Source organism: Drosophila persimilis, unplaced genomic scaffold, assembly GCF_003286085.1.
Source record: "Drosophila persimilis strain 14011-0111.01,24,50 unplaced genomic scaffold, DperRS2 tig00000910-arrow-arrow-pilon, whole genome shotgun sequence".
NCBI lineage: Eukaryota > Metazoa > Arthropoda > Insecta > Diptera > Drosophilidae > Drosophila > Drosophila persimilis.
In genome coordinates, this window is record NW_020825373.1 from 262,908 (window position 1) to 274,593 (window position 11,686).

Genomic DNA, 11,686 nt, shown 5'->3' on the forward strand with positions numbered 1-11,686 from the left:
GCCCCCCAGAAGGGGGGAGTGCAAATTCCCCAAAACAACTCATGAATCGCTGTTGGGACACTGAAGGATTTCCAATGATCGAGTGGAGTGGAGTCTCAGCCCAAGCACTCGATCAATCATGGGGCAGGGCTCAAACCACATATTTGTGCATTTAATCTGCATATTTGGCCATTTTTATGCGACTTCCTACCGTAAACCACTTGACTTTTATATTATTTTAGTATATCATTCATTAGTTTTTTTAATGGATTAGCCGTCCCCACACACCCATCCATTATACCACCCTCGTCTCGACGGGCTGTCCCAAAATCCCAAAATCCCAAAAGCCCCAGAGCGACTTGGTCTCATCGAACTGAACTCTTGGCGGTTTAATGACCCAAATTGGTTTCATCGTTTCACTGACCACAGACACAGATACGTATGGGTGTACCCCATATCCCCCCCACCCCCCCCCCCATCCCTTGGCAGTGTGTCATCATCGCACATCTGCGGGCACCACTGATGATCATTATCATTATCGTTTGAGATCATTTCGGGTACCCGATTTTCGTTGTCTTTGGCATAACACTTTCCATTTGTATGCGCCGCACAGCCCTCCCCCTCCTTATCCCACCAGCCATCGACGGCTATGACTTGGCGTTTCGTTAAAATCAAATCAAATATTTGGTTAAGCTTTGGTATTGATATTTCTCTGGGCATCTCTCCTGGCCCTCTGCTCCCTTCTGGGGGCTGGGGGCTGTGGGCCGCGGACTACCGTCTGAAGGGCCTTATATAAGAAACAAATCAAAGCGCTTTGGGTGGTTTATGGTACGGCATCGTGTTTGCTTTCTGTCTGTTATTATTTTCGGAACTTTATTGCCAATACGTGTGTGGTGTCGCTTTTGGCCAGACCATGTGAAATTTGCAATTGCAATCGGCCAACGGCCAACGGCCATCGTCGTCCCATCCCTTGTGCCAGGTCCCATTAGCAGACGGTTGATAATTGTCTGGCTGGGCATTGCCCAAAGAGCCAAAGCAAACGGGAAAGACAACACCTGCGAAATAAAACGTGTCAACGCTGGCCAAATGTGTGGTCAATAGCAGCCGTAACCTTGGCACACTTGAAAGCCGCAGAGCCGCAGAGCCGCAGAGCCGTAGAAAAGCGAAACTATCGGCAACCCGGAAGCCACGCCCACACGGAAATGCTCGCCAATTTATTTCGGGAGGATTATGCTCGATCATCCGCTGGCTGGCAATCAAACTGGGGCCAAGCCACGCCCAGTGCTTATGGCAATCAACAGTTTAAATGGAAACCACCGACACGAACGTGCCCCATCAAAGCGGGGCCCAAAAGGGGTCCATCTGTGGATAGGTTTGGCCAGATTGGTGCTTTCTTTGGTACTCTGTGGTAGGGACATTTTCTTCCTTCAGCCGGCGAGAGCACAACTCAATGGATCTTATTCAAAATACCACAAGCTAGAGCTTAACAAAAGCCCAACACAGCCATGCTTTTGGTTGCAGCACCGACTAGTCTCTGACTGTGGGGGAAAGTGGTGCCTATACCACAGGCGCTGCCCACAAAATCACCCAATAGAGATGGCACTTGGACACGGCACACAGCCATATCAAGACAAAGATCAACTACATATTCATTTGAGCGAAGGACAACTGTATTTCTGTAGGCATTAGAATGGTAGATAGCATTCGAAGGACTGCCACATACAGATTCCCCTACGGAAGCAGGCCTTTGAGACTTGAAATGGTTGCACCCTGGAACCCTACGATAGTCCTGAATAAACAGACAACCGAAGCGATTCGGTGGGAATCGTTTGGTCGACGTCTCAGCTTTCTCCCTGCATCGATTCACTCGCCACAAAAAGGACTAAATAAAGCAGGGGACGCCATTTTTACTATCGAGGGCTCAGTACTTGTCATCTCTAGTTATAAGCCCCTTGATTGCAGCACTAGGAAAACCCAAATAAATAAATAAACACTGTATCAGATCCGAAAATTTCGGTTTTTTTGTCTCGCTCACTCTCCACTTAATTTACTGTGGATGCTGTGAGTCCTGGCGAAGAAAATAGCATCAAAACACAACAGAAGTGCGCATATAAATTATATAAATATTTAATAAAATGCTCGATGCAAACAAAATAAAAAAAAGGTCTGGTATATGGTAAATGGCTAATACTAATTAATTAACTTAAGAGACTATGCATAATTTAGACAGCGATTAAGAGGGAGCAAAACGTAACAGGAAATTCACACGAGTATGAGTAGTAATTAATTAATTCACATTTGACTAGTTGAAACATAAATTAGCGATAGATGGGGGATGGGGGATGGAGGATGGTGTTTTGGGCGGCTAGGAGGCCAGCACTGGTGGCGGTGGAGACGGATGCGGATTGGTGGGCCGCCGGGCACCCCAGTCCTCCTTGATGAGGTCGGAGGCCTTCTCGCCAATCGCGATTACGGGGGCATTGGGATTGCCATTGACAATGGTGGGCATAATGCTGGCGTCCACCACCCGCACACCGGACACGCCGTAGACCCGCAGGCGGGGATCCACGACGGCGGTGACATCCCAGCTGGGGCCCATCCGACAGGTGCCGGCCGGATGGTAGATGGTGAAGGTGAACTCCTTGATGCAGCAGGCCCAGTAGGCGTCCGACTGGAAGGGCAGGTGCCGGCAGCCGGGCAGGGGAATGTTGTGCAGCCGCGAGCCGAAGCGCTGGAAGGCCTGCGTATTGGACACATTGATGGCCAGCTTGATGCCCTCGACCAGGACATCGATGTCCTCCTGGTGGGCAAAGTAGTTGGGTATGATCTTGGGCTGTTGCTGCGGATTCCGCGAGTTGAGGCGCACCCATCCAGTGCTCTTGGGCCGCAGCAGGAGGGGCAGTATCGACCAGGTCTCGCTGTGCTGCAGGGGCTTGTACACCGTGTTGTAGAACCCATCCCTCAGATTGAGTATCTTGCGGATCTGCTCGCCCCCGTCCGAGTTGATGGAGCTGGGGCAGAAGTGGAACTGCACGTCCGGCCAGTCGACGCCCGGGTCCTGGTACTTGGTGTTCAGGAAGGCCACGCCCTCCACCCCCGAGAAGGTCATCGGGCCGCGCTCACGCAGTATGTACTCCATGGAAACGGGTATGGTCTGGAAGCGATTCCGGGTGACCGTCAGCGGGGCATCCACCACAAAGGTGAGCCCCCCCAGGCCCACATGATCCTGCATGTTGTTGCCCACGGGCAGGTCCGAGATGACCGGTATGCTGTGCTCCTGCAGATGCTCCGCGGGCCCCACGCCGGAGAGCATCAGCAGCTTGGGCGTGTTGAGGGCCCCCGCACTGACGACCACCTCCCGCCGGACAAAGACCAACTGCTTGCGGCCGGCCCGCATGTACTCGACGCCGATGGCCCGCTTCTGTTTGTCGAAGAGGAGCCGCGTGGCCTCCGCATGGAGCAGGACGTCGAAGTTCTTGCGCTGGCGCACCGGACGGATGAAGGCCTTGCCCGTGCTGCAGCGCGCCCCCCGCCGGATGGTGCTCTGGGTGAGCATGAAGCCCGTCTGCTGGGCCCCGTTGATGTCGCGGTTCTCGTAGCCCATCTCCATGCCCGCCTGCAGGAACGCAATCGAGAGGGGCGTGCGCCAGGGGGCCTCCTGGACGGTCAAGTAGCCGCCCGTCTCGTGGTAGGGCGTCTTGGCCAGATAGGGATTGCGCACGTCCTCCGACTTGAGGAAGTACTTGAGCATGCTGTCGTAGTCCCAGCCCGGATTCCCCAGCGACGCCCAGTGGTTGTAGTCGTTCTTCGAGCCCCGCACATAGACCATCGCGTTGAGCACCGAGCTGCCGCCCAGGACCTTGCCCCGCGGCCAGAAGCACCGGTCCCCCTTCATCGCCTGGCAGTACTGGCGCGTCGACGAGGGCGTCGTCTGGTACTTCCAGTCCAGCTCTGTCAGCTGCAGATACCCGGCCAGGGCCGGCACATCCGATATCTCGGTCTCGTCGCCACCCGCCTCCAGCAGCAGCACCGTCCAGTTGCGCACCTCGCTCAGCCGATTGGCCACCACAGCTCCGGCCGAGCCGCCGCCGATCACAACGAAATCATACTGACGTCGGATCTGAAAGAACAAAACAAAGGTGACATTCGTGGGAGACCTCATAGATGTGTAAATGGGGGCGATGCAATGGGCATCTTGTGGGCCTGAAGATCGCCTCGGATCCAAGAGCTAACAACACTTACGACAGATGGCTCCTGGACCTTGTTCTCGGGATCGACGCTTTGATAGCGATAGAAATTCATGCCGATCGCCAGCAGCGGGATCATGCCAAGCAAAGACGTCATTGTGCCAAACGCCATGTTTCAGTAATTGTCAAATCCACGGATCTTCCTGGCAACGCTTGGCCGCTGAGGTGGCACCCGCGCCCGTTGTGCCGCCGGAAACGCTCGATCGCCTGCCCGCCTGCCCGTAGCCGTAGCCGGTGCCCGCAGCTGAGGCCGGCGCACTCGCGGACAGCGCCGATGGGGCGATGGAGATGGAGCTGCAGCTGGAGCTGGCCGTGTCACCGCTGGCCAGTATCTTTGGCGTGTAGTTGCGTATGCCGCCGGGGCGGGCCGACTTGAAGTGTGCGCGCGCCCGTTCGTCCTCCTCCAGGATATCCAGATACGACTTGATGTACAGGTGGTGGCTCAGGTAGTGCTTCTGCTTGTCCAGCGATCGGTTGCTCGACTTGCTCGAGACCAGCGAGCTGGGACAGCCCCGGCTTGAGCCGCCGGTGCTGCTGGCGGTGCTTCTGCTGCTGCAGCTGCTGCTGCTCACCGCCGACAGCGAGGACACCGAGGAGCAGTGGCAGGACGAGTTGTAAATGCCGCTGTCCGAGCTCTGCGAGCAGCTCCTCACCAGATACTTGTTGTTGAGCTTCGCGTAGTTGGAGTCCGTGTCCGATGATTGGCTAGTGCCGCCCAGGATCTTGGTCCGTTCGTAGGTCTGTTTGCTCAGATTGTATTTGTGTCGGAGTCGATAGTTCTGGTTCAGGTTCGAGTTTGGACTACTGTTGGTGTTGCTGTTGGTGTTGCTGTTGGTGTTGCTGTTGGTGTTGCTGTTGGTGTTGGTGTTGGTGGAGGAGCTGCTGGATAGGTGGCTGGTGGCTGCGTAGATGGGCTGCTGGCTGCCGCTGTTGTTGCTGTAGAAACTCTTCCTTTGTGGCTGCGGCTGCGGCTGTGGCTGTGGCTGTCGTTTGTGGCTGGGTGATTGTTGCTGTTGGTGTGGTTGTTGTTGATTTGCTTGTTGGGATATCTCCTGGCCCATATTTTGACCGAAATATGAACACAACTGCAACGAGAATGTGGCAAAAAGGGAATAAATTAAAACATTTGCCTCACACCTCCGATAGATTCGATTCGATTCGATTCGATTATATTCTGTTGTTGAAAACTCTTTTCAGACTATCCATTGCAATCGGTCGTCTCGAGGCCCACTCGAGCTGAAGTCCCCCTTGGATGGGATTGTACACACTCGGTTCGAGTGAGTTTCTGTCGTGGGAGCTCCGCTATCGTTAGCCATATACGGGGCCACTATAGCGGAGTAGTTGATGAGAGCATTGTTGATGGACTTTGTTGTGTGTCTTGTTGCTGGTCATGTTGCATGGCGACATGCAAGCGGCTTTCGTGATTGTCCGCTTGTCCATCGGAAGCCGCTAACTAATCCAATCTGAGGCCATCCCCTGCCCCCCCCACTGCCTGCCCGGCCTTTGGCCAATCGTTGGCCAATAGATGGCGCTCTCGCACGCGCTCCGCGAACAAAAGACTTGAGCAACGAACTTGTTTACACGTTTTTTTCGCAAGCAACGGCCAACAAAAAGTTATCAAATCGAAATCCAGTGTATAAATATTCAAATGATGTCAGCTGCATCTCATTACCCAAACTACTCCCCTCTATCGTCTATCCCCCTGCCCCCGCCCCTGACCCTCTTTGCATCTTTGGGGCCTCTTTCGAGTTTTTTCCAAGCTTATTTTTCAAGTTCAATGCCGTTTGTCGGGCGGAAAAACGCTGAAAAGTCTCTCGGTCTTGGCCACAATCATAGTCTCCGCTGCTGTCCCCTGTCCGTCGTCTCTGTTGATATTATTGTAAAATGCAATTTCGTTATTTTGTTCGTCTATGGCAGGCATCGTCATTAATTGCAACTGTTGTCCAGCTCCAGCTCCAGCTCCTGATGCTGTTACTGTTGCTATTGCCATTGCTGTTTCTGTTTCTGTGGTTTTTCCAGTCCAGCTCTGCCTGTCTGCCTGTCTGCCTGTCTCTCGACTCGAAGACTCGATCGCAGTGAAAGCCACTCAGAGCCAAGCGACAGCCACAGCCACAGCCACAGGCACAGGCATGGATCGAGCTTCCTACATAAACCGAAGCGTACTGCCATGCAATCGGTTGAAAATGTTTAAAATTTCGTTTTGGATACCCTGTTCGGGGGTTACTGGCGGACCTGCCTAGGATAAAGGTTGGATCTATTCGAAATCGGTGCAACGTGTATTTTGTTTTTGGATTCGCTTTGGAAGAACTCAAATCGGGGTAGATAGCGATGCAGTTTCTGCTTATTGGCATTAAGTTTGAGCCAAGTCTGGGTACATTTTCCTTCAGCAGTTATGGGAGTGATCCAGGAAAGGGTTACAGGTCAGAGGGAACCCCTCTTGGAGCTTGTGGCAGGGTATGTGATGATTCGCAAGATGATGAAAGTGTCTTTTGTCTTTCTTCTTTCGGTTTTCTTTCTGGGGTATTACTGGGGTATTTCTGGGGTATTTCTGGGGTATTTCTGGGGTATTACTGGGGTATTTCTGGCCACCTCACCCCTTCTCTGGCCCGGCACTCACATAAGGGAAACAAAAACAAAGGACGGGGCTGCGAGCTGCGAGCTGCAACTGTAACCGTAACTGTAACTGTCGCCGTCGCCGTCGATTAATTAACCGAAAATAGTTGTCTATTTTTGGAGGCACTAAAAACGCGTATATCTCTGCCCGTCGGAAGTTTCGCTGAGCAAAAATCAAAAGCGAAATGGAGGCAACAAAAAAGTAGCGATTTGAACGGCTCGACGGTTGGCATGTAACTGAGCAAACACCAAACATCATCATCATCATCCGCAGCGGCAGAGGCGGCAGCAGAGGCAGCAGCGGCAGCAGCGGCAGCGGCAGCGACGGCAGAGGCAAAAATTAAATCCAAAATTCATTCACTCAAATACCCGTTAAAGACAGACGCAACAGGTGCGTGCAACATCGACGGCAACAGGCAGCAACGACCAACGATCGACGCTAATTTATGCAACGCCCTTGGGGCGGCCACCCAAAAGCAGTCACAAATGAAAATTTGTCTGGTTTTTGGGCCAACCGCTTGACCAATGTAGACCAAGCCCCCAGATTGATGCAATCCCCCCCCCCCCCCCCCCCCCCCAAAAAAAACAAACAAGAAAGAAAGAAAAAAGTGCTTCAGGGCCCGAAGCCTCAGATACCCTGGGGGATTGATTGGTTGCCAAGGAAAGTGGTTCCTGAAACTCGTACCAGCAATCCCGAAAAGACCAAAATCCACTGATAAATTGTAGTCATTAAGCATAGTATATCCCTCCGAAGGGAGGGCTATATAACCCTATATAAGCCTTCGCTAGGGTATCCACAAAATACACAAAAATGTGGTTCAGCTGTAATTTCCCAGGCACATCTTTTACATCACATTGATGTCGGTGTCGATGTCGATGTCGATGCTGATGCTTCCCTCGTTAGATGTCTGGCTATTTGTCTGTGTTGTTGGTTATGCAATTCACACATTGTTAGGAACTGGTCTCGGTCTGGGCCTCGGTCTGTTTCACACCGTCCAGCTGTCGGTCAATTATGATTCGACAGCTTTTAATTATGGCCGCAGTTGATGCGGCATAATTGATGACATTTACGGAGGCCCTAGACACAGGTCCCGGTGTCTCCCCTCCCCTCCCCTCCCCTCCCCTTCTCCTCTGCCATCAAGTCTCACGTCAACGCTTTCTCGGCAGTCGACTGCGTCATGGTACCGTGACACATTAAAGAAGCTCAACTCAAGCTTAGACCAGACACACAGATACTTTGCACTCACACTCACGCTTCTGCGGCGTACTCTTGTCGCATTTCCGTGGCGTGTGTGCTCTGCAGTTGCTGGCCATGTTTGTGCCACACATGCCTCAATTGGAGGCGACAATCCAGCAGGGATTTGAAGGCTTCGTATCTATCTGACTTTCCATCTACTGAATATATCTGTATTTGTATAATTTGAAGGTACTCTTAAGATACATACATATTTCGATAGGTTTTTATCTGAAACATAGCCTTATATTTGATCTGTAAAATTGTATGTATCTGGGGGATTCCATCCTTGGAGTAGAGGATGTTTTTTTTTTGGCCTATACTTATACATAATTTACTTGAAATATTCATCGCCCACCCAAAACTAGTCCATAGGGCATTCCCAGTTCGTTGGGGCTCGGGGCCCATTCGGACAGGCTCATCTGTGTGTGTTATGGCGCTTTCTGGCAGGTTTCGTTTTGGTTTGGTTTTTTTTTAAATTGTTTTATGCATATGCAGTGGCAGTGCCGCAAGCGCCACTACCAGTGCCACTACCAGTGCCAGTGGCAACCAACACGCGCTCCATGATTGCCTCTTTATGGCCGCGACGTGCACAAATTGATAATAATTCGCACAGAGGTGTGAGGCGGTGCCTCTCTGGCGCTGCGGAGCTACCGATACTCGACGGTAGAAAGTGTGAAGCTCCCCACAAACCGCAAGTCCAAGCGGAATGCGAGGCGTGGCTGGGAGGAGTCTTGCATAAGAATGTCACTGGCTCTCCTGCCTTCCCGCTCTGCCCTTCTCCAGCTCTCTTTTTCCCGCTCAAGTGTCCGAAATTGGACTTGATTGCATAAGAGAAATACAAAAAAAAAAAAAACGAGAAAAAAAAAGTGAAAATGATCGCTGTCATAAGTACAGTCGAACTTCTTTAAGTCGAACCATCGTTTAGCCAGACCAGGAACCCCAAATATAAACTTATTGGAATATAAATATAGTGAAGGTCGAATCTGATGATATTTTTTGAGTTGGAAGTTGGAGTTCCAGAAAATTCCCTATACGGCAAGTTTGAATGCTCTTCAAGGGGTATCTATGTAAATGTATCTCCGGGGTTTAAGTGGTAACTACTAAAGTTAGTCACGTGCTGAACTATGACATCCATTGACTGGTCGCCCAACGAGACTTTCACTGTACAAACTCGTGGTGTAAGTGGAAAATAAAGAATATGGCTATGGCTACGGGATGTATCTATCAGTGGTTCGTTTGTTTCGATTTTGGTATACTTTTTGATGCACTTGCCTTCGTTTTTTGTGGTTGGTGGTGGCCCGTCTGTGGCTTTTTTTCTCCCTGCGTTTGTCCGTGCGGCATCAAGTCGAACCCCACGGCTGGCCACTTTCCTTTGTCTCACACACGACCACCATGACGGCTGCTCTCATTCATGGCAAAACAGAAACAAAAATTGTAACAAATAAACAAAAAACAAAACAAAAACTGAGTACAAAGTTCGATTCAATTCGATTCGATTCGATTTAGTAGCACAGTAATCTCGAAACTTTTATTTGGCTTTGGCGAATGATTGAGTCGAATTGATCGTAAAAGCACACGCACACACACACTCGGCGAACTCGGACGCGGCTACTGTTCCCCTTTTTGATATCTGCTGTCGGATGTCTGCTGTCTGCTGTCGGCGATACGCACGCCACGAGCTCGTCTTGTTCAATGAGCAATTTGGCCAGGCCGCTGCTTTTTTCGGCATTCGGCATTCGGCATTCGGCCTTCGAAAGCTTTCGGCTTCAAATGCAGACTTACAGCAACAGCCACAGAAACAGCCACAGCAGAGGCGGACGAAAAGAAAGCTGTCTCTAGACACCCTTGCCAGTCCGTTGTGGCTTTAAGTACAGCAAACTATAGCACTAGTATATATACTTGCATTTCTTTGTTGCAAAACTCTGCTGCGGAAGAGTATTGGAACAGCTAGAAAAGACCTGCTGCAACGCTGCTGCCCGACTGCACTTTCGTTTTCGTTTTCGTTTCGTTTTCATTTCCCTTTCGTTTGGCTTCGGCTGCTGTCTTCGTGTCTGGCGAGTGCTACGTGCTCGGCTCAACGTTTTGTATGCCAATGCATGGCTTTAAGCTGCTCCGAAAGCTCTGCGGAATTGGCGGCTTAATGGTGTAATAGTCGATGGCCAGACAGAGACAGCGGCAAAAGTCGCGGGAGAGAGAGAGAGGGAGAGGCCGGTTTGGAGGCTTTCTTTGGCTAAGCCAAAAACTGAATCCGATCGATCGATCGATCGTTGGCCAACGATCATCGTTTTAGAGTCTGGCAATCAATTTACTGTTTTATTATTAGCGATGCCCAATTCCCAGATGCAAGCCGTAAAGGTGGCCGTAGAGAGCCCTATTTTGGTTTGCGATTTCCGGTGTGGCTGTTTCGAACTCCATTTCCCATTGGTTTAATCAGAGAAAAACTTATCACGCTACGGTCATTCATGTGTAGGATATTTCAACCTTTTCTCCGACTTATTTACTTGGTTCCCTATATATTCCAGAACTTTTGATGATTCGTATTCGTATAGCCATATAAATATATAAACGGATTTGCTCCAAAGTTGGAAATTGAGAATAGATAGTGTTTTGACTTATATTTGTACATTAATATAAAAATATATATATATTTTTAATTCAAATTGGTATATTTCATAGTAAAACTATATATTTGATTTTCATATTTGAATTAAGCTTATTCATTATTTCAATTAAATATTTTTCATAATTAAAGTAAATGTATTTCATTTAATATAATTAATATACAATTAAATATTTTTCATAATTAAAGTAAAAAAAAATATAAGTATATGTTTCATATTTCAAATAAATATATTTCATATTTCGATTAAGTATATTTCCTACAAATTTAACCTATTATATTAATTTTTAAATTTTTTATACTTCGATTAAATAAAGGCCGTTGAAATACTTTTTAATACATTTTTATTTAAATAAAAATAAATTGTTATTAAATTTCACTATTTAAAAACTGAATATTTAATTAAGACATTAATTTTATGCAATTTGTTTTGAGCCTTAATTTTTTACATATTTTCCTGTAATATACTATATATTTATGTGTCCAGTGTCCATTATATCAATTGTTTTCTGGTTGGTTCTAGTTCTTTGTGATCCTTAAAGTTTTTTTTCGTTTCTTTTTTTGGTGTATCGTCTTTTCCACTCATTCACTTTTTCTCTTCTCGATTACTGTTAGTAGCCTATCTCGCTCTTTTTACCCCCTTTTTACGCCCCATAGCTAGACATTATCTCGGTTGTTCAGTCGCCGAGGTGAGTGCCATGAAATGGTGGCAAGACCCTCCCATCCACCCATCTACCCATCCACCGAGTCATCCAAGCCAAACAAGCCATCCACTCTTCACAGATCATTCGTTTATTCGTTTATTCATTAATTTATTCATTAGCAGAGTCAAAGAGTTGAACAACTTTGTGAACTCTGCGAGCATTATCAGGTGCAGTCACAATTGGTCCCCATTGAGGGGCTCCTCAGGGGGCTCTATTCAAAGGCCGAAAACAACAAAAACCGAGATACACCGAAATGTCGGGCCATGGGAAGGGGAGGAAAGGTGGT

At 49.0% G+C, this 11,686-nt stretch overlaps 1 protein-coding gene across 1 annotated transcript; it reads right to left on the reverse strand.

The window, feature by feature from the left end:
• Positions 1-2,151: 2,151 nt before the first annotated feature.
• On the reverse strand, positions 2,152-5,296 carry LOC6602885 (glucose dehydrogenase [FAD, quinone]). The gene is made up of 3 exons (XM_026993865.1): positions 4,362-5,296; positions 4,222-4,258; positions 2,152-4,099 (listed from the first exon to the last, which is right to left on the reverse strand). Exons 1-3 carry the CDS (start codon positions 5,285-5,287, stop codon positions 2,345-2,347), a joined length of 2,718 nt encoding a protein of 905 aa, XP_026849666.1. The 5' UTR covers positions 5,288-5,296; the 3' UTR covers positions 2,152-2,344.
• Positions 5,297-11,686: the final 6,390 nt, after the last annotated feature.